General features: G+C 37.4%; 3 protein-coding genes across 3 annotated transcripts in view; 1 reads left to right on the top strand and 2 right to left on the bottom strand.

Annotated features, from left to right (window-relative positions):
* The window catches only part of LOC134752256 (cadherin-99C), a 152,188-nt gene extending 147,895 nt beyond the window's left edge, over positions 1-4,293 (bottom strand). The window contains exon 1 of the mRNA XM_063687888.1: positions 4,007-4,293. The gene's annotated coding sequence lies outside the window, so the exon portion shown is untranslated. The remainder of the gene's footprint in view (positions 1-4,006) is intronic.
* A 3,558-nt stretch (positions 4,294-7,851) lies between these two features.
* Positions 7,852-23,684, bottom strand: part of LOC134752369 (CUB domain-containing protein 2) — a 369,359-nt gene continuing 353,526 nt past the window's right edge. The window contains exons 11-15 of the mRNA XM_063688053.1: positions 13,135-13,321; positions 12,621-12,811; positions 10,486-10,693; positions 9,302-9,546; positions 7,852-8,142 (exon numbers count right to left, since the gene is read on the bottom strand). Of these exons, the coding sequence (XP_063544123.1) occupies positions 8,072-8,142; positions 9,302-9,546; positions 10,486-10,693; positions 12,621-12,811; positions 13,135-13,321 (902 nt within the window). The 3' untranslated portion in view covers positions 7,852-8,071. The remainder of the gene's footprint in view (positions 8,143-9,301; positions 9,547-10,485; positions 10,694-12,620; positions 12,812-13,134; positions 13,322-23,684) is intronic.
* LOC134752301 (DNA ligase 3) lies at positions 14,142-22,081 on the top strand. The gene is made up of 4 exons (XM_063687968.1): positions 14,142-15,857; positions 18,650-18,803; positions 20,491-20,754; positions 21,214-22,081. Exons 1-4 carry the CDS (start codon positions 14,265-14,267, stop codon positions 21,915-21,917), a joined length of 2,715 nt encoding a protein of 904 aa, XP_063544038.1. The 5' UTR covers positions 14,142-14,264; the 3' UTR covers positions 21,918-22,081.

The following is a 23,684-nucleotide window of genomic DNA, read 5'->3' as shown; positions in this document are numbered from 1 at the left end:
GTAAATGTAGTTAGATCATACTAGGAATTTCTTCAAATCTTTCATTAAATGACAAGTTAAATTGTCTCGCTAATTGATAGGAAAAGTTTACATAACGAACTCTGCGGTGGATGGGGAACAAAATGGGTAGGTAAGTTTATACCTAGTACAGTCAAGTGTAAAAATATGGGTGGGTACAACTTCTCAAAAATATGTCCTATATAGTTCTTAATTCGCTGACATAAGAGCTATAAGATATATTTTGAGTATAATGAGTACACACATATTTTTACACTTGACTGTACAATTTACTCAATTGACTTACTAAATAATGCATAGATACACTCCTTATAAATAATAAATACAGAAATAAAATATAAACCACGGTGCGAAAGCAAGATGAGACAACCAAAACAGGTAAGGTAAGGTGTGTGTGTGTGTTTAGTCGCACTGTTCATTACTTACCGATATTACCGATAAAAAATAGGTACCTACCTACTAGTTAAGTATATATATACATACATTGTTAGCGGTTTTAAACATGCAATTACACATTATTCAGCGACACAGGTGTCCGACAGTTAAAAAGGTCAAATTTGAAAATAATTTATGTGTATAGGTATTGGCAGGTGTTTCATTATAAGTAACTGCTGAAGACTAAGGTAAGTACCTACGTAGCAGATAGATATGCATGTGGGCCATGTGGCATGTGTGACTATATTTATAGGTACCTACTCGTTATTAACTGACTAAAAACAGATGGGAAACTAATATTTTTCGGGGGGGGGGGGACGTGGAGGCAAGCGTTCTGTGAAGCCGTTTTCCCGTTTAAGAAAGAACCTAAATATTTATTAAAATTTTACGGGACATTTTATTGGAAATTTTAAGCCAAGTACCTATACCAATACCTGTTAACATTTTTAATGTCTACTCAACATAGGGTTGCCACCCATACTATAATATATAGTATCGTACTATATTTTAGTCACTTGTACTATATATTATACAAAAACAATATAGTACGAAAAATACTATATTTTCATCACTCAAGAATGGGGTATACAAATGTCACCGATATCGCATCGTATGCGACTTGGATTTTTAACGCCTCAAATCGGCCCTATTTTTATTATTATTTTCAGGGGTTTTTTATATCTCAGCATAAGCTGGTAGTTAATGCCAGCTACGGGCCTAAGCCAAGTAGATGATATAAAGTCAAAGATATACATTTTAAAAATAGGTTATTCAGCTTATTCGGTTCTAGCTTCATCTTGTTGCAAAAACTTTCTAACGATTCTGCATGTATTTAGTATCGCAGCTTTCTGCAGCTGCATGTAGGTGTTTTGTTTCAGATCAATGAGCTGCAGACTATGGTGGAGATGTTTGGGGATGACGCCGGTCGTTGACAAGACTATGGGGACAATGTAGACTTTTTCTTGGTTCCAGATCCTAGTGATTTCGTCTTTAAGGTCGGTATATTTATGTATTTTTTCGGTTATTGTTTTCTGTAGATTGTGAGTGTTGGGGACGGCAATATCAATAAGGTAAGTTATTTTGTTCATTTTATCTGTCAAGGAAATATTATTATTCAGTAAGCAGGCAGGCAGTTGTGACAACTGATATAGCCTGTATCCAGTTATCATTGACAGTTATCGTTGACAGGTATATGTGGAGGAGGAATATGCTTGTCTAATTTTTTTTTTCCAATTTCCCAGTAAATTTTAACAAAAATACTATATGTGTATAGAAAAAAGGTGGCAACCCTAACTCAACACCACCTCATTATCGCAACTAACCTATATCTCACGAAGTGATGACAATTGCACTAAGATAGGTACATTAGGTACCTACCAAAAGTAGGTTTCTTACAACTGATTCAAGTAGTTAGCCCATCCATTGTTTATACAAGTACAGAGGTAGGTATAGTCGTGTTCAGTATACTTATTTACATAATCAGGTAAGTGGGTAAACGACACAACGATTCTCACGACGAATGACCAAGTTATTATTGCGACTTAGCTAGGTAATAGGTAGGTGTACAGTCGCCATCATAAGAGCGACCGAGGTGCTCAAAAATATCCGAATACACACTCTAGAGGCGTGTTTAGATATTTGTGAGCATCTTGGCCGCCCCGATATATCAGATGGCGACTGTATCTACTTATCCGACAATCCGACGAACATTAAACAGTGCAAAAAAGGTTAAATTCTCCGCTTCGCGAGAGCTTTCGCTTCGAAGCAATTTAAAAAAAAATCCTTTAATATAAAACCGGACAAGTGCGAGTCGGAATCGCCCACCGAGGGTTCCGTACTTTTTAGTATTTGTTGTTATAAGTGGCAACAGAATACATCATCTGTGAAAATTTTAACTGTCTAACTATCACGGTTCATGAGATACAGCCTGGTGACAGACAGACGGACAGCGGAGTCTTAGTAATAGGGTCCCGTTTTTACCCTTTGTATGGGTACGGAACCCTAAAAAATTGTAGCATCGCTCGCAGACGTATGTACAGTCAGCAACAGAAGTTACTAAGCGGGCGAGGTGTTCAAAATGATCTTGACGCGACTTTATTGTTAAGAGAATAAGAGCGTGTCAAGGTTATTTTGAACACCTCGCCCGCTTAGCAACTTCTGCTGCTGACTGTACCTATTTTGAAATAGTTCGGTTGGAAGTTAAGTTGGGACCCTTTAATCCTTCAACATAAGCGTCCGTTTTTGTATGAGGGTTTATAAGGGTTTAAAAGCGTGAAATTATACTAATATGCAGTGTCCTGATCCTGATTAGAGAAAGTAGGTTTAATCATAACTTAATAATTATAGGGTAAGTAATAAAATATACTCTCCTGGACGGTTGCGGCCTCGGCGGCGGCGACTGTTTCAGCTCCGCTCAAGTGCTCGCATGTAGCTCGTAGCCGATCTTATTTACAAAGACCCGTGCACACAACGGGCAGGACAGAACACTTATTATAAGTATTATTGCCATTAGGTATACCTAATGGTCGGTGGTGGACGAGCTTTCAGCTCATCCCGTCTGATATCTAGGTCCTTATTAAGCCCTCGTATCGGCGGAATTCGGATCCGCGTACGAGGAAACTATTAGAAAAAAATAATTCCGGCACACGAGATTAAAAGTCATAAGGTAGTACAAAGGCAATCAGCTAATAAGGCAGCCTGCCTTTATTGTAGACAACCTGCCTACCTTTATTGTGGCACAGTGGCCCCTTAGGTTTGTTATCGTGTTAATTTAATATCTGCAGTTACTCTCGAGTAGGAAGCTACCTACGAAGGCCCCTCTGTTCTTGGCTAGCTACCTACTTCAAATAACTGGGAGTAGAGCTAAAAATAGGTTAAAATAGCTGCTTCTGCTGTTGAATGCTGCTAATACGAAATGGGTTACTACCAAAGATAGATATAACTCCGTAATAGATGGATACAGTCTAAGGAAAAAACGTGCCTCGAAAATCAAGAACATTTGATTCTCGTTCAGAGGGCGCTACTAGTTTTAGCCTACTGTCGTATAGATGGCATTGACGGTTTCGTTTGTTATTTAACAATTTTAACGCATATCAGTGAAAGAACATGGGTCAAAATCATAAAAATAATTATTGCAAATAAAAAAAATCATTTATCTATATTTAAATACATTTTATCGTATTTTTATAAATCTTCATTTTTAGTTTTAAAGTGTGTCGACAGATGGCAGTGAATTTACTGGGGTTACAAAATTTACTATGACAGTACCGCTCTAGTATAAGTTACTCTATGGTTACTACGCTATGGATATGGGCTAATACGTTTACACAAAAATATTAAATAAGGGTTCACTTCTAGTCGGGGAATAAACATCTTGTCCTACAGCTACACCCACTCGTTGGATTCCGTTGTAGGACTTGTAAAAAAACAACCGTTCTTACAAAGTTGTAAACGTAAGCCTAACTAAAGCCTACTCTGCAAAACAGCCGTAATAGGATTCTAATAAGTCGCGCCTCCCACGAACAGCAGCTACATAAATAAAAGTAAACTTTACCTTAACAGTTTAAATGGGTTTCCTCGCGTAGCGGTCCACCTGCGGTACCGGGTTCGAGCGGAGGCTGCAGCGTCCCCCTCGGAATGTGACACCTGTGACCACAACCACACTCACGGTACAACACAATGATCACAAAACTGTCTCCAACAGTCGTTCCTGCACTTCAAACGCACTCGAAAAACTGGCTGTTCATATACAACAACGTTCCAAATTGTTTCGATAAAAAAAGTTTCGCGCGTTCACAGATAAAATAACAGAGACACTACACAGAGCGGCGTACGAACTCAAACTGACGTACGATTTCGACCGAGTAGAGGGGCGGGCGAACGGAGACGCGACAGTAGCGACACCACACCTGTCGACGCGAGGGCGTACAACTCAAACCGCACCGCAAAGCAATGAAGCGAACTGAGATCTACAACCTACAACATTCATTTCTAGGATTATGCAACGCGGTAAAGTTTAACCGGGTGCGGGCAGGAAGAAAATGTCGACGGTTAATTGAAATTCTTGGCTCAAGTAAACGGTTACTGCCATTGATGTACTTACGGACATCAATTAAAATATTTTGTTTACCCTTACTTTAATAGATTCATACCCCCTTAGCAACCCCCCAAACCCATCAGGTTCGCTATGGTTTTCCTTAAAAGTATTTACAAGATTTTACTTTCACGATTTTTTTCATATTTTTTGGACCTAGTTCACAGCTGCACAGCAGCAGGGCTATAACCGCGAAAATCGAAGTTCGCAAATTGCGGGCATTTTTCTCTGTCACTCCAATTACGCCTTCATTGGAGTAAAAGAGAAAGATCCCCGCAATTTGCGAATTTCGGTTTTCGCGGTAGCCCCACAGTTTTTTTCCTTTCAGAGCAATTACTTCCGAAAATACATATTATGTTTATAAAAAACTAGTTTATGAAGACCCATATTCGTTTTGTTTGAAAGACCTATCCAACGACACCCTACAAGGACTGAAGCGAAATAAAAATTCATACCCACTTTTCGTGTAGGGGAGCCAACCTATTTCATTTCTAGTTTTTATTTTACGACTTTCTTGACGTAACTGATATAAATATCCATGCCAAATTGTAGCTTTCTAGCACTAACGATCACAGAGCAAAGCTGCGGACGGACAGCTAGACAGACGGCCATGGCAAAACTATGAGGGTTCCTAGTTGATTTAAGTGTTTACATACATATATACATACTAATAGTACGGTACATATTAGTTATTCTATGTACATACTACTTCCTGTTAGCAACACGCAATCTTTTTAAATAAAACAAAAGAAATGTGGGTAAGAATCAATTTTTAATAAAAAATAACAGGCGGGTATTCTAAGGAGTCAAGATGATCAAGGCGTAACGGCTGGTTCTTTGTAAAAAAAAAAAGATAAGTATTGGATAAATTGAAGAAGCTTAATATATTGGTTTACAAATCGAATGGTATTACATTTCCAGAGGCTGATGAAGTGATGTCCTTTAATAATAAGGTGGATGAGCTTTCTGTTAGATGACGAAGCCTGCGCTGTGGATCTGACGAGGCTGATGAAGTGGGGACCTCTGATATTACGGAACAAGCGATTTCACCTGTCATATATGTGTGTGGTGGTCAAAATTCGCGAGTGTGTGTGGAAAACATTAAAAAATCGGTCAGGATCCTTATTAGACACAGACAAGACAAGAGGTTAATATTCCAATAATTAAAGTCGGTAGATTACATTCTGGCGCCTTCAGCTTTCGCAGTTAAAACCTGTCATGTTCACGGTCAAAGAAACTGAATCCCATACTATTGTGTGCCTTTGACGGTCTGCAAGCCCTGTCACAACCAGGCACGCAGGCCAGGCAGGCTGAGAGTAGATCATGAACTCCCACAGACCCCGGTGGCGCAGAAAGACACTTCTACACTTCACATAGAAGCTCCTTTGCTTTTGATAAAAGAATCACTGATTGTACCTATTATAAGTACCTATAGGTATAAAATGGCTGTGTAAAATTTCAGATATATATATTTTAGTGCTTCTAATTGGCATTGAACGTAGACGAGCCGTATGACTCCGTAAGTAGACATATTATGCGGTTAAACTTTTTGTTAAAAGTTGAGTAGCAGTTGAGTAACAAGGCGCCGTACAGTCTAGCAAAAAAGAGTAGAATTTCAATAATAATTTTCAGGAAAAATATATTTAATGAGGGGTACCGCGTTTAATATCGCCGCTAGGGGCGCTAGTGTAGATGGAGGTCTTTCAAAATGTCAAATGCATAGAAGTTTTGGGGGTTTCAAGCTTTTTTATCGGGAATTTTCACTCCTTATTCATAATTGTCGTAAATCTTTGTCCATCTTTGATTAATCATGGTAAACAATTAATAGATATAGCTCAAAGGTCTGTGATAAATGTTAGTGGTTCAAAAAAACCGGCCAAGTGCGAGTCGGACTCGCGCACCGAGGGTTCCGTACTTTTTAGTATTTGTTGATATAGCGGCAACAGAAATACATCATCTGTGAAAATTTCAACTGTCTAGAATTCATCACGGTTCATTAGATAAAGCCCGAAGACAGACAGACAGACGGACAGAGGAGTAATAGGGTTCCGATTTTACTCTTTGGGTACGGAACCCTAAAAAGTGCAAACTAAAATACCTATATGCAAAATGAAACATGTTGAAAAAATGGCACATTTAGACGTTAAAATACTTTTTCCCCTCACTAGCTCGGAAAGCCGTCTTTTATCCTTTAAAACAAGCGGGGAAAAACGCATTTTATCCACTAGTGGGGAAAGTAATTTGACCTTGGATGGAGCGTGTTTAAGTAGCTTGACAGATAACAAAACGTAAAACGCTCATAATAATGGTTCGATCGATATTAATTATCATTAAATAAATGGTTTGAGAATCTAATAAAAAATACCAAATTTAGCTTTATTTAATAATTTTAAGTCATAAACCTTAAAATTCCATAAGAAACGTTAGATTTTTATAATGATGTTAAATATAATTCTGAACGCACAAGTTGAGTCGATGCAATTTCAAAACGCATCGTTGACATTTCATACGTCAGAACAGAAATGTCAACATTGTCAACAAAATTTTTACTTAAAAACACTTCTCACCGACTCACGTAAAACTCAGAACTTCCAGTGTTTTCAATTATAATATCGTAAAAAAAAAGTAATTCCAGTTATGAAGATGATCTAACGCCTGTGGATGTTGCACTTTCCTCGCTATAGAGAGGGGAAAAGTTTTGTGTTACACACGGGTGCAAATGTATTTTACTTCTCGTGTGTTGAAACACTCGCTACGCTCAGGATTCTATTTTAGAACCACTCGCTTCGCTCGTGGTTCAACTATAGAGTCCTTTCACTTGCTCGTGTTTTAATTCCACACTCGCGGGTAAAATACAACTTTGCACCCTTGTATAACAAATAACTATTGTGTATATTAGAACGTATTGATTTTATAAAAATAAGCATACTTAGAAGAATTTTGAGATCTGTTTTTCTGGACCTACATCTACAGTAGCGCCACCTGGTGAACACAAAAACGGTAGCCCTCATTAATCACACTTCTGTCTTGAAATTTTTGAATGAATGATTTCTGCTAGGTACTGCAAATTGGATTACCAGAATGTTTCATCGATATCGATAAAAATCGTTTAATAATATGACGATTGCGAACGTCTCATATTTTGCCGCAATGTTAGCCTTTCTCTTAAACTCTGATTGTGGATTTTGATAAAAGTGGCTTCTGTGCTGCCCCCCACAGTTTATGCACGCTCTATTGCGATTGCTATATTTTATTGATAATTAGGCATACAATTTTCATTGTATTGAAACGTGATTGAAACACAATTTAATTGTATAATGTATTTATTCGTGTTATGACGTGCCTTTATGAATAGTTGACGGTGTAAGACGTATTCCTATTGCTTCATTAGGACAGGATGAACCTAAAATATAATTGAATAGAAAATATTGCCCTTCTACGGTACTTTACAAGTGCATGGCACATACTATAATACAAAATATACAGGATTACAGACTAGGAAGAATTAATCTAATATCACTTTTTTTATTGATATATATGGTGGTGAAGATGTGATATTGCGGCGGCTATCAGCAGCAGAAGATGACACAAAACACCTGTAACAAAGATGTTAATAAATTAACTAAAAAGTGAGTTGGGATGGCGGGTTCAAGTAATCAAATGATTGAAATTAATTCATGAAGTCGTATATACGTCGAAGTATGAGCTACCAAAACGCCAACTTTTTTTTTTTTGCACCAGACTAATTAAAAAAAAATTGAGTTAGCCAACCTGATATCAAAATAGCGCAGTTGAAATAGTTGATGAACTTAATGCTTAAAAGTGTAAAAGTACCAAAGGCTTGTTTACAGTGCGCCTACGACATCGACATACGGACGTCGTTTAGCGAAAAAGATCCGTCCTCTAAAATTTGTCATTTAAATAAACTTAACGTCGTTTTGTACACAGGACAAGGTGTGGTAAATAAAATAATTTATTATTATTAATTTAGGTAGTTACTATTATTAAATAAATTTACGTTATTAACCCCCAACATAGAAAGAGGGGTGTTATATGATTGAGATTGACGCCAATGTATGTCTGTCTCTCTGTGTGTCTGTCTGTGGCATCGTAGCTCTCCAACGGATGTACCGATTTCGATGCGTGTTTTTTTTACGTGAAAGCGAGTTCCCTTGCAATGGTTCTTAGCTATGTTTGATAGAAACCGATCCATCAGTTCAAAGTTCAAAGTGTTTTTATTTGTGAGTATATTTCAAACTGATTACAGTGGCGGTAAATAAATATTAGTTAGCATTGGTTAGTATTGGTTAGTTTGAAGAGTCTCAGCTCTTTTATGGTATCAAGGTAAGGTATTATTAGGTAAGGTATTTTTTGCAAAAAATGGATTATTTTTGCATGCTTTATATGATTTTTTGGCACATAACGTAGGTTCTTTTTTAAATTTAATAGTTTATAGGTAAGTAATATAACCATAATAAAAGTATATCATGAAATACATTGAGATTGTCAAATGTCTTGGTAATCATAACGTCAATTTATTGTTAATCTGAATGACAATGTCAGTCAAAGACGTTATGTAAACGCTTATATCGTTTAATTAATGAGGTTGTTAAGGTAGAGGTTGTGCTAGAGGTTTTTGAGGTCGATAAGTGGTAATTGCTTACGAAAAGGCTATTTGAAATCATCCTGTGTGGTTTTACGTCATCTGCACTAAAAGTTTGAGCCCTTTAAAATAATAAATAATGATCTACTTACGCGCAGAATCCGATGCTGTGTCGTGTATTGGGGCTCGATATTCATCGGTGATCTCTAAAAATTGATAGATGGCTTTAAACCCAGCTCCGTCTAGCCTGTCGTTCGATCGGAACGTTACTTTGAAGAAATTCCTCTCTGACTCTAGGTGGAATTCTTTCATCTGTCCACAATATCTACCATATCTATTGTCTTCAGTCATTTGGTTCGAAAATTCAACGTAGTCGCTCGCTGATACTGCTTCACATCTGCGGATGATAAATTAATAATGCAAGTTTAAATAGTTACTTTAATGCTTTTATTACCTACGTATATAATGATCAAGGCGAAAATAATTCACACATACAATAACCTGTACCTAGATATAATAAACAATATAACATTATTTCACACTAGACAATAGTCACTCCTTTAGTTAGCAGTAACGTAGTCTGAAGTGTGCCTATACCTATACAGAACATATCTAAATCTAAATAGACACATTAATATAAAAAAAATATTAGGGTGGTAATGGACAAGAACCAATAATGGACATTTTTTTCCCGTAAACTCAATTTTTAAGAAACATACATTATATTTTTAAAGTATAGTTTGCCTAAGGACTGTCTCATTTCAAACATAGACATAGAGAATCATACTATCTTTGAATTACACTAGTACTAGCACCCAAAAGAAAAGGATGAGTACAGTGGTTTTTGTTCTTATTTATTGGCAATTTGGTTTGACCAACTATAATAACACTATGTTTACCAAAATAACTAGTAAATATCATAAATGGTGGGCTATAAGACAATACAACTTTACTGTCCATTACTGAGTACTACTGTGCTTAACATGTCCATGATAGGTGCCGTCACCCTACTTACTTATATTTATTTCCGAAGCTAACCCAAAATCCCTAAGTTTAGATAACTTTTAGGGTTCCGTACCCAAAGGGAAAAGAACGGAACCCTATTACTAAGACTCCTCTGTCCGTCTGTCTGTCTGTCTCCGGGCTGTATCTAATGAACCGTGATAGCTAGACAGTTGAAATTTTCACAGATGATGTATTTCTGTTGCCACTATAACAACAAATACTAAAAAGTACGGAACCCTCGGTGGGCGAGTCCGACTCGCACTTGACCGGTTTTTTTTTTAATGTTTATAATTCTATGTAGTTTTATTTTATATATTATACAAATACTTACGGCAGCACTCCCTCAACGTCAAAGTTCGTGAAATGTAGATGCACCTTCTCTGTGTCTCCGCCATGAAAAAAGTAAGTACACTCTGTGTCTCGAGGGTACGGCCCTGGCGAATTGGGTGAAGCAAACGTGCCGTTGCGTGACTCGCTGCTGTTGTATACAAAGGCGCAGGGAAATTCCTGCAACTGTATTCCTGTACTTATACCGAAATCTGAAAAAAATAAAAAGAAGATGTTTTAATTTGCTTAATGGCATTCAATATTTTTACATTTTTGCTAGCCACGGCTCGTAGGCTATATGAAATCTAAATTAAATTTTAACAAGCAGAAACGTCTGCGATCGATGCTATTAAGCTTAGAATAAATTTAAGGGTGGAAAAATTACTGCCTTGGGTGAGACTTGAACTCACGGCCTCAGTTGGCAGAGCGCTGGAGTATCGATCCAGAGGCCGTGAGTTCAAGTCTCACCCAAGGCAATAAATTTTCCACTTAAATTTATATGAAATCTCCCGTAAAACTTAATTGCTCTATCTATCTATCTTGTACCGGCTACCACATCATGCCATGACCATTAAATCAGGTTAGGAGATTTGACTATTTTTAACTCAATATTTATGACCAATAATTAAAGTGATTTTATGAACCATGAGTCAGTAGGCAAAAAAATTGAAATGTCAATTGTCGATAAAATATTAAGTTTAATGTGGATGACATATACGTACAAGGCTTTTGATACTGTTTCACCGATTTTTCTCTTGAAAAAAAATTGAACACATGGGTGTGAGAGGCACTGCTCTTGACTGGTTTGCTAGCTACTTAGCCGACCGCCGTCAAAAGGTATAAATTGACCAACACAGTAGCGATGAACTTCCAGTTCTATTTGGAGTGCCACAGGGGAGCATCCTGGGTCCAACTCTATTCATTATATGTTAATTTATTAATGACATTTTCGACATAAAACTTAAAAACACAGATATTTTATGCTATGCTGATGACACTGTGCTGATCCTGGTTCACGACGAAACATGGGACAAAACCTTCTGTCAAGCGGAGAATGCACTTACTAAAGTCGCCTTATGGCTAAGTAATAACTTGCTCACACTGAATGTAGACAAAACTTCGTCACATTTTCAAAAACGCGAACTTCCACTCCCTCGGCAGATCGTGTCATTAAATACCACACGTGTCTATCAAATCCTGTCGCCGCATCCATCTCACCAGAACAACCTTGCTCATGTCAAGCAATTGAGAGGCGCGTATTTGTCAAGTATCTGGGGCTACTATTTGATCAGCATCTCACTTTCAACCAGTACCACCCTTGCCGCAAGAGTGAGGAAACTAATTTACGACGTAAAAAGACTCCGGGATTGCGCCCCTCGTGAAGTGCTACGCATCGTATATCTTGCACTGTCCCACTGTGCCAGTCCGTTATACAATATGGAGTGGCTGTCTGGGGTAGCACAGCAAAAAGCCACATGATAATACTTGAACGCGCACAAAGAGCCGTGATAAAAGTTATGTATAAAAGAAGCTATCGTTTCCCTACGAATCGGCTGTACTCTGAGTCCAAGTTACAGGGTGCGGCAGCTCTACATTCTAAAAGCAGTCACGCGTACCCACCGATCCTTACTTAACTCTTCGTCATATAAGGAGATACTATTAAAGAGAACCTTCAAAGCCCGTCTACCCCCAGCTAGGTCTGCGTTGGCCAGAAAGTCTCCAGACTTCGCACATCCGTACACCTATAACAATATTTGTAGGGCTCTAGATATAAAATCATTGTCGGTTCACAATGTCAAAGTTAAAGTGACAAGATGGTTGAATACTTTATCTTATGCTGAGATGGAAAAACTGACAACTTTTTTTTTCTGTATTCTTTAGCTTGTATTGTAGTAATTACATTTAGTATTAAGATATGTATAATAATGTGGACATAATTGTCAATCGCTCTCGCAGACTTCCAAGATACAGGATCAGCCTAGTTTGGAGTCTGACGGATATATCGATGCACATGTAAACAACCTTTATGATAATAAACTATTTGTATTTTGTATTTGTACAGCTAGGTTTAGGCTGAATTTAGCCTTGCCACTAACAGCGAGTAGATTTACTCCACACAAAAATAAGTACACAACTTACTTTCTACAAATGAATAAGACATTTTAAATCCTCTTGAGTATCTAGACGAGTGAGTCCCCCTGAACTCCAACATCAGTTTTGGTCCGTTGGACATGATCGGCGTGGGTAGATCAGTTCCACAGAATGTTTCCACTTTTTCCAGTCTTCCGTCAACGTAGACGAAGGCTTGTAAGGAATCCATGTTCATACAGCTGGAATTAGAAATAAGGGATCATCAAAAAAGTATGTAAGAACTTGACAGTCTGTTAGTCAGACCATAGCCCTGTTTAAAAGTTATTTATTATTTAAATTATTATTTTGATATTTTGGTAAACATTCTACGTGACATTTAAAAATACATTTAATTTGACTGGCATTGCTAAGCCATTACTTTCCCGATAAACAAATACTTCGACACCTTCGCAGAATTGAGATAGATATAATATAGGTAAGTTATTTTAATATATTATTGATATTTTGTAACAAAATATGTAAAAAAAAAACAAATAGTTCAAAATTATTCATTTATACTTACTCTAAAGAACCGTCAGCAGACTTATGTAAATAAAAATCTTGAAATATTAATCTAACGCGCTCCTTTCCACGTCCAAAAAACTCGTAATGGCAATGAGTATTTGGAGGGTATGGAGACGGGTAGTGAGGAGATGTGAAGGTGCCATGCTTCGTGACATCGCTGCTGAACTCTTGGTGGCAGGAGGAAGCTGAAACAAAATAAACTTATTAACATCACAGCATCAAGCAACCTATAGGAAAATCGATTTCATTAGCATTAGCATGCAGGTATAAAAAACTTTTATTTATAGTTGCGCTTAAGACCTCAACCTCCACTCATATCCAAAGGAGGTCCCTTGGTCGCAGTAGGTACTGCGAAAATAGAAAATTTTGTTATCTGCCTACTATCTGCTACAGATTTTCGCTGTAAGCTCTCAGATACTCTCAGAATTAGACAGAGTAGGTATGTCAATTAAACTGAAATTTCAGAAATTTATTTTCATATTAACCTCTAAGCCCACACCCACCATCTCCCTATAGGGGAATGGCACACATTGCGTCCAATTCGCACGTCTCTCCGAAATTTGAGCGAGACACCGCTATGCATGCGCGTATTATAGCGACATCCCGCTCGCACGTCGGAGCGACGTGCCAATCGGACGCAGTGTACCATGCCCGCACGTTCGTACGCAATCGCAACCCTATTTCCGCCGCCTTAGATAAAACATATTTTTGTCCTATTAAATCTGTAATACTGGTAAGTATATGTAATTCAGTAAATATAATTAAATCGATAAATTAAGAACTCGAAAACTGCACATCCCTAGAGCACTTTTACGTAAAAATCCACGCACCTTTGCCTCTGGACACTTGATGTGTTACTACGCATGCGCTGTATTTGCGTGAGTTGAAACGTAGGACGTTTGAAGTTTTATTTCAGTATTTTCAGTGTCACTGTGGCTGTCACGGCTGTCACTGTCTGTCAGTCAATGTCAAGTCAGGCTTGGCTTGGTTTGGTTGTCAGTTGTCAGTTGTCATTAGATTAGAGAAAATTTTTGTTTTATCATATCGACACGTTTAAATCAGTAGTAATTATGTGATTATTGAATGTTGAAGCAAGCTTTATAAATTATATTTTTAAGTAAATAAATCATGGCAGAATTTACGCCATTCTACGTAGATCGTGCAAAGGGCAGCCGAGCTTCGTGTAAGGGCTGCAAAGGAAACTGTCCTAGTGGAGAAATTCGCATGGCGAAAATAGTCGCTAGCCCTTACGGAGAGAATCAACAAATGAAATCATGGCACCACGTCGACTGCTTAATGAATGTCTTGATAAAACAGCGGCCTACCACAAAACGGATAGATTCCATCGACGATATAGGCAATTGGGCAGCTATGACCAAGGACGATCAAGAGTTTATTCTTAAAAAAATAAACGAAATGGAGAAAGTGTACGCTGAAAAAAATAGCGGTAAATACACAGCTAAGGTTTTAAAAAATGAATCAATACCAAAACCTGTTGTCGCAAGTACAAGTTCTTCTAAAGACTTGGAAAAACAGACAGATATTAAGACAGAGGATGATAATTTTTCGCAGTTCGCTCAGTTGTGCAAAAAAATTGCCAGAGTTGATGCATATACTGAAAAAACGGCAGTTGTAAATAATTTTTTTAGAAAAGGTTCAGATGGGAACACATTTAAAGGTGATCTCGCATTGTGGTGTAAACTGTTATTGCCTCAAGTCACTAAACGGGTTTACAACTTAAAGAGTAAGCAACTTGTAAAATTGTTTTCTAGAATATTCCATACTGATCAGGATGATATGTTAACACATTTGGAAAATGGAGATGTGGCAGATACCATCACTCATTTTTTTACAAAATGCAAAAAAATTCAACCAAGCACTGAAAGTACTTTGTCTATGCAAGATGTGGAAGAATTTCTTCAAGGGCTCTCAAAATTAACAAAAGAAGATGAACAGATATATCACTTCAAGAAAATTGTAAACAAATGCACTTCGGATGACCTTAAAATGCTTATTCGCCTAATTAAAGCAGATTTGCGGATTAATGCAGGGCCAAAACACATTTTGGAAGGTGTTCATCCAGACGCATATAATGTATTACAAACTTCAAGAGACCTCGGAATGGTTATAGACAGGATTCTGTCAGAAAGCAGCGGAATCAAGCATAAAGATGACATTCAAAAAAGTGTCAGTGCAAAGCTCACTCTTATGACTCCAGTATTACCAATGCTTGCCGAAGCTTGTAAATCAATAGAAATGGCTATGAAAAAATGTCCTAATGGAATGTTCTCTGAAATTAAATATGATGGAGAGAGAGTGCAAGTACATAAAAGAGACAATGAATTTAAATATTTTTCTAGAGCTTTGAAGCCAGTGTTGCCACACAAAGTCAGTCATTTTAAAGATTACCTACCTCAAGCATTTCCAAAAGGAGTAGATTTGATATTAGATGCAGAAGTTTTGATGGTAGATGTGAACACTGGCAAACCGCTACCGTTTGGTACATTGGGAATACATAAAAAATCAGAGTTCAAAGATGCTCAAGTGTGTTTGTTTGTATTTGATTGCCTTTACTATAATGGAAAAGTGCTGATTGATCTACCGATAAGGAAAAGAAGACAGATATTACATGAAAATATGGTGGAAGTGACCAACCATATTATGTTTTCAGAGCAGCAAACAATAGAAAAACCAGCTGACTTAGCCAAGATGATTGCTGAGGTTTGTGAAAATGTATACAATATGGGGCATTTTCTATGAAAAGGTACCTTATTGTCGATGGCGCTTAAGCCGCACAGCATCGCGCGGCATTGTATTTATATCGGAGCATCGTTTATAATGGCGTAAGCGCCATCGACAATAAGGTCCCTTTTTATAGAAAATACCACATATTATTATTTACCAGGTTTGGCCTGTAACACGAGCCAAAAATTAAACTGTAGGCTGTACTCCTCAAATTGATCAACAATTGTTCAGGGACTTTAAAAAAAACCTGTATTTAGATTTTTTGCATATTTTAAAGTTTATTGTAAGACGCAATGCATTGAAAATTTTATTATGTTTAAAATGTGACTTGACAAGCATCATCAATTACACTGATGACAGCGTCACTGACAGCGTATATTGAATCATCATATGCAATTACAAGCGGTAACGTAGGTGAATAATTAGGTAAGGGAGTTAGATCACTTCAAAGTAAAAAAAGTATGCCAGTCTTGCCCGCAGTAACCTTACAGCCACAGTTAAACGTTATTCAGACATTAAATGGGTTTTTAAAGTTATTTGGCATTATTAATGTAAATAAAATAAAATGTTAGAAAAAATGGCTTATTTTACTCATTGAATTGTTATTAAATTATTAATTTTTCTAAAACAGTTTCATTGGCTGAATGAGTAATGCCTTTGACTATTGGCAGTTTTAGAACGAAAAAATTAAAAAGTAAGAGGCAATCCTGCTGATTTTCATACTTTAAGTAACAAATCATTTTATAATTACTGCGGTTTCCTAAAATATGTGTTTTTTCATAAATACTGCAATTTAATGTTTTTCGCTATGGATTATTATGACCAGACATGCAGTCTCCGATTGAAAGTAAGTTCTAAGGAAAAAATCATGGATATACGTCTATTAAGTACTTTATGATTTTAATTACTGACTATGTAAATTTCCCTTGTCTTTTTGGTTTCCTCATATTTGATATGAAAAGTAGATTGTTTAACTCGGGTGGAAGGCACCAAGTATCATTTCATCCCTTTGTTAACAGTCTTCTATAGGTACTAATAGCTCCAGTTTAGCCTATTGTGACGGAAGGGTAACTACGGAACCCTACACTGAGCATGGCCCGACATGCTCTTGGCCGGTTTTCAGGGTTCCGTATCCAAAGGGTAAAAACGGGACGCTATTACTAAGACTCCGCTGTCCGTCTGTCTGTCTGTCACCAGGCTGTATCTCATGAACCGTGATAGCTAGACAGTTGAAATTTTCACAGATGATGTACCTAGTCGGCTCATATACATAGTATCAAATAAAATCAAAAGTTTAAGTTTATTCCGTATAATTTGTACAGCGTTTGAAAGCTTATAAACTAGAGAATCTAAATGTATAACATTTATTCAAAATGACCGCCATAATTATCTACACAGGCTTGAAGTCTTCGTGGCCAGTCGTCAATGGATTCACGCACCACTTTCATGTCGATATTGGCCACTGCCGTAGCAAGAGATTTTTTCAGCGAGTCTAGATTTGCATGAGGTTTTGAGCACACCTTTTCCTCTAAATACTGCCATATTTTATAGTCTAACGGATTAAGATCATGGGCTAGAGGAGGGCCAATCTTCATGCCGTATAAAGTCGATTTTATTGGAGGCGAGCCAGGCTTGTGTAGACTTTGCCTTATGGGCTGGAGCAGAGTCCTGCTGGAAAACCCAATGCTGGTTTAGAAACATCGTATGGGATAGTGGTTTCACAATATTAGTCAACACCGTGTCTTGGTACACTTTGGCACTAGTTTTTACTCCTTTCTCACAAAAATGCATACTAGTGACGCCCGCATAAGAAACTCCCAGCCAAACCATCACAGATGAAGGGTGATGACCTCTTTGAATACGGGGAATGCTATTAGACGCTTCTTTACTATTGCGAGCGTACACTCTATCATTTTGTTTATTACAGTTTTCTTCTATGTCAAAAATTTTCTCGTCCGAAAACAGTATACAACGGTGCTTATTTTTAGCGTACTTCTTCAATAAAGCTTTAGATCTTTTAAGCCTTAAAGCTTTAAGCCGACCATTGAGAAGATGGCCAGTTTTTCGTTTATAAGCACGAAGTCTCAGGTCTTGATTAAGCACTCTTTTCACCGTGTTTTTGCTCAAACCCATCTGGAGGGCCATAACTTTTTGTTTCCTAGCGGGATTTCTGGCAATGCGTGCCCTAATTGCTTGTACACCGCTGGAGTCCTAGCTGTACGCGGACGACCGCTTCTTTTCTTGTCATTTAAACTAGAGACCTCACTGTATCTTTCTATGGTACGATACACAAATCTTAGAGAGAATTTTAAATTTTCAAGTAGCTTAAAAATTTTAGTCGGCGAGTGACCACAACGATATAGTGCAATTATTGCGGTACGGCTATCTTTAAGCGTCCACTCCATGTTGAAGAAAACAGAAAATTGCAAAATTATACTAAAATATTTAATAAAGATTCGAAATTCAAATGCAGAACGGTTTTTGTTTTAGGAGTTCCAAATTTAAATTTTAAAGGCCAGTGACAGAACTTATGAGCCGACTAGGTATTTCTGTTGCCGCTATAACAACAAATACTAAAAACTGAATAATATAAATATTTAAATACGCGCACGAAGGGTTCCGTAATGGTACGGAACCCTTCGTGCGCGAGTCCGACTCGCACTTGGCCGGTTTTTTAAATTATAAATTACCTGTGTGCCAAATTTATCAAAATCCATGTACTTTTAGACATCTATAAAAATAATTTTGGTTAATGATAAAAATTTCAGGTTCTGCAACTTGGATTGGAGGGACTGGTGCTTAAAGATCTGGAATCAACTTATGAACCAGGAAAGAGGCATTGGCTTAAAGTTAAGAAGGACTACTTGTTTGGTGGGGCCATGGCTGACACTGCTGATCTGGTTGTACTAGGGGCTTGGTTCGGTAGGTATGGCTTGGCTCCTTGTGAGTGTTCTACCGCTTGTACAATTGGCTGTGCTCTGAAGAATTGTTTGACATGATGCCAACGGCCGCTTTCTATCACCACATCGCTCACCGTCGGCAAGGTGTTCATCCTAACACCCTAGAACCTAAATGGTCGCGTACTGTGCGGTTTAAGAGGAATTTCCTGCCGCGGACGCTTTGGCTGTGGAATGAGCTCCCTGCCGAGGTTTTCCCGAGGGGCTATAGTATGGGGTTTTTCAAAAAAGGAGTGTACAGGTTTTTAAAGGGTCAGCAACGCGCATGTCATATCTCTGGTGTTGCAGGTGTCCATAGGCTGCTTATCATCAGGCGGGCCGTATGCTTGTTTGCCACCGACGTGATATAAAAAAATAGTTGTTTCATAAACTATTGAGAGTTGATAGGGCACAACTGTCTCTCGTCGGAAGTATATTATGCATAATTTTGCAAGCATTTTTGATAGCCCCAAAATTGCCTTTATGGCATTTATGGTAAAAAAAAAACCCTCCTATAGAAAATGGACCAGCCAAAATGTATGAAACAGCCAATTTTTTTTCGCGATTTCGGGGTTGGTCCGTGATATAAAAAAATAGTTGTTTCATAAACTATTGAGAGTTGATAGGGCACAACTGTCTCTCATCGGAAGTATATTATGCATAATTTTGCAAGCATTTTTGATAGCCCCAAAATTGCCTTTATGGCATTTATGGTAAAAAAAATTACCCTCCTATAGAAAATGGACCAGCCAAAATGTATGAAACAGCCAATTTTTTTTTTCGCGATTTCGGGGTTGGTCCTATAGTAAAAGTTGCTCAGTATAATCCCAAAACCTCCCAACTGGCATCGGAAATGCACTTATTTTTAGCCACCGTGTATAAATTAAATGAAACTAAGTAGAATTGCATTGAAAACAAACCGGCCAAGTGCGAGTCGGACTCGCGATCCAAGGGTTCCGTACATTACACAATTTAAACAATGTATTTTTTATGTAAAATGTCTTTAAAAAAAACCCGTAGGGATCGGATCAAAAACTTAGTAATTAAGTCCGACTCACGCTTGACTGCACATTTCTAATAGGTTTTCCGGTGATCTATAGGTAAAGATCTATTTTGTGTATTTTTTTCAAAATTTTTGACCCAGTAGTTTCGGAGATAAAGTGGTAATTTTTTGCCTATTTTCTTAAATAACTTCTAAACTATTTATCTTAAAATAAAATAAATATATTTGAGATTCTCACAATGAGCTCTTTCATTTGATATGTAACACGATATAATTTAACAAACTTTATTTTTTAAATTTCTCATTTACCCCCCAAAAGTGGCCCCCGTGTTTAAAATTAATATGTTTACGTTACATGTCCATCTTTGGATCACAAACTTACAATTTCAACTTAATTGGTCTAGTAGTTTCAGAGAAAATAGGCTGTGACAGACGGACAGACAGACAGACAGACGCACGAGAGATCCTATAAGGGTTCCGTTTTTTCTTTTTGAGGTACGGAACCCTAAAAATACGTCTATTTGCTTTTAGAAGTAGACCAAGAAAAAATTTAAAAATGTCTAGAGTTCTGAGTAGTTTAACAATGTTAGAGGGAATTCTGAGAAGTGAGAGGTAATTACATCAACAATTATGTACAAATACAATTAAAGATTCATATTTTTTTTTCTAGGAACTGGTAAGAAAGGTGGCATGATGTCAGTTTTCCTTATGGGTTGCTGGGACACCCGTCGCAACAAATGGGTGACTGTTACAAAAGTCCACACTGGCCATGACGACAGCACGCTAGAGAGGCTTCAGAAGGAGCTTGGACCACTCATGTTGAAGATTTCTCAGGACAGTAACAAAATACCATCCTGGTTGGATTGCAACAAGGGCCTAGTGCCTGACTTTGTGGCTAAAGACCCTAAGGAGCAGCCTGTATGGGAAATTACTGGTATGTTATAATTAATATACTTGAGACTCCGGCTGCATTCTTGCTGTAGATGTCGCTACGCGCCTCGCTAAGGCGTGTAAACACAAAGCAAATAATTAAAAGATTCGTACGATTTTGGTAAGCTTCGGTAGCTCAGTTGGTCAAGAGCAATTGGACCAGTGTTCCAAAAGGTCGCAAGTTCGAATCTTGCCCAAAGCGGTATTTTTATTTATTTTTCCTTTAATTTATGTCAAGCCGTTATAAAGTAACAAGCTACTGTCTGGAGTGCGATTAAAAAGACTGAAATCAGCCAGTAACTTTTCATGAAACATCAACGTGAATGACTAGGTAGCTAAAGGTATGAACAATGTAAAGACGTGCTTTTAATGAGTTAAGATTGTCATTCTATTTCTGATATAAAACTAGCCTCTTGTAACTAAATGTTCATATTAAGTAGGTATGCATATTTCACTTTTACAGGTACCGAGTTTACAAAAGCAAACATTCACACCGCCGACGGAATATCAGTAAGGTTTCCAAGAGTCACAAAGATAAGGAATGACAAGGATTGGAAAACAGCGACTAACTTAGACGAGCTTAAGAATTTATATAAAACATCAAAAGAGAAAACAGACGTCTCACTTTTAAACAAACTAGCTGCTACTGCTAACGATTCGTATGAACCACCTAAGAAAAAAATCAAAGAAAGTCCCACGTCTACACTCCCTAAAACAGACTCGTTTTTAAAGAAAGATAAAGTAAAGAAAAAGGAAGATTTAAATATCTCTAGTTCATCAGATACTATGAGTGATACTAGTAACACAAGTGATCGAGATAGTAAAACAGTCAAATACCAAACGCAACCAGAAAATCCATTTCCAGATGTTTTTAAAAATAAACGGTTAGGATTTTACCCAGATTTCATTAGCATATCTGAAAAGAAGAGAACCTATTTTGAAAGGCATTGGATTGCATACGGTGGGACTGTAGTTAAATCAATGCGTGCAGTGGATGTAGATTTCGTAGTGCATAACGAAGGTCTTATAGAATTCAAAAAAATTCAAAAACTGAAGAAAAAACTGGCATCTGGCGCAAGACACGTAACTAAGGATTGGTTGGTAAAATGTATCAATGAGATTGCATTATGTGATACGGCAAAATATGCTGTTGTTGTAGAGCCCTAGTGGTGGTGGTATGTTTACAGACTATTTTAATATATTTTTATTGACAGATTAGTACAACTCTGTTGCCTGCTTTTATAAATCGACCTTAAAATTTAAGGATAATGAAATAATTTAGACCTTTATATTTTATGAAATAATAAACAGTGTTTATTGCTCTGCTAACATTTGCTTTAATTTACACGTTCCTATGTCTAATCTATATCTAACATCTTCCGTCTATATTTAAAATTTCTCCAAGCTCCGTGTTGCTTTAACATTGAATAAACATTGATATTTTATAGAGCGCTCTTGCCGCCGGCCAAGGCAATTTCGTGAGAAAGACCTTATAAAATGAATTGTGAGATTATAAAAGTACTAGCTTCGTCTGCGATTTTCGTGAAAATAACTATTAGTCCAGCTCTTTTCCTTATCTAAAAGTGGGGTGCTATGTGCATGTGTGCAAGCAAGCAAGAACCGGAATCTCAAACCGATTTTTGCCATATTGCAATACCGGAATTGAAGAGTACCAATATCGAAATACATATAGGAACTCCGGTATGTTTTTTTTTAGTTTTACTATATAATAAAATAAAAAAACTGGCCAAGCTCCTTACCATTACGCAAAAAAACGGAAAAAAATTACGTTTGTTGCATGGGAGCCCCACTTAAATATTTATTTTATTCTGTTTTTAGTATTTATTGTTATAGCGGCAACAGAAATACATCATCTGAAAATTTCAACTGTCTCGGTTCATGAGATACAGCCTGGTGACAGACAGATAGACCAATATCGGATTTCTATACCGGTATTGAGAATCTTTCAATATCGGATGCCCTGCAAACCAATTTTCATGCTTTCTTCCGAATGGGACTGTATTTTGTGCTAAAATGCGGACTGTAGGTGTAAACGGAGCCAACAAGCGCCCATAGGCTGCGATGGCTGCTTAACGTCAAGCCCGTACGCTTGTTTTCCAGTCATGTTTTAAAAAATGGCTCCCGTTTAAAAAAATGCTAGGGTCTGTAGGCGCAATGCGTTCTATTTGGCAGCAACTTTAGAAGTTTGCCTACACGTGCCTATCCTGCATTGCGGGCACGTACTTTCAGGAACCCACTAGTGTTGGTAAAAGTCGAGTTTTAAAAGTCCACATTTATAAGGTTGGTATTCCATCTGTCCAATATTTTGGGTAAATGTGTGCAATGCAAGTGGAATACCACCCTACGACTCGATGCTAAATATATCCGACTGAGAAGCGGTGGTAATGTTGTTCGATTGTATGTACCTAAGTTTGTAAGTCTTAAGTACTTAGTCACGGTTTAAAGCAAGTGGTGTCACTGTACCGTTTTCTCAGAATTTATGGAAGTAATACATATATATATAGAACCTTTTGGAAACATGAAAATACCACCAGGTGTGGAATTTTGTTAAAGTCAGGTACAGGATGCTATATAATATCGAGTACCTGCTATTGCAATTTTAACTCTGTTCTTCAAGCGATAAGGTTGTTATCTGTATGGAATCTTTTGTTGTTATTGCATTCCATTTTGCACAGCCAATTAGTGGTTGGGCTTAACAAAAGACAACAATGCCATTTATCGGTAGGTAATCCTTTAAGTGGATTCCGAAATTTTAAAACCGTCCGACTATACTAATTTTTCTTTTCTTGCTAAAAAAAAACCGTATTGGAGTAGGTATCTATGTAAAGACGCCTCATCACTGGTAGGTACTCAATCGTTAGAAATAGGTATACATCTAAATTGACAGGTAACGACAAGGTTAGGTACCTACTG

The sequence above is a fragment of the Cydia strobilella genome, chromosome 2, assembly GCF_947568885.1.
Source record: "Cydia strobilella chromosome 2, ilCydStro3.1, whole genome shotgun sequence".
NCBI classification, from domain to species: Eukaryota; Metazoa; Arthropoda; class Insecta; order Lepidoptera; family Tortricidae; genus Cydia; species Cydia strobilella.
Note: the sequence above shows the minus strand (reverse complement) of the source record. Positions and strands in the feature narration are given on the sequence as shown.

Coding starts and splice junctions, on each gene's coding strand:
- LOC134752301 (XM_063687968.1), top strand. CDS start 14,265: ATGGCAGAATTTACGCCATTCTACGTAGATCGTGCAAAGGGCAGCCGA. Junction 15,858..18,649: donor TAGCCAAGATGATTGCTGAG/GTTTGTGAAAAT, acceptor TAAAAATTTCAG/GTTCTGCAACTTGGATTGGA. Junction 18,804..20,490: donor TGTACTAGGGGCTTGGTTCG/GTAGGTATGGCT, acceptor TTTTTTTTCTAG/GAACTGGTAAGAAAGGTGGC.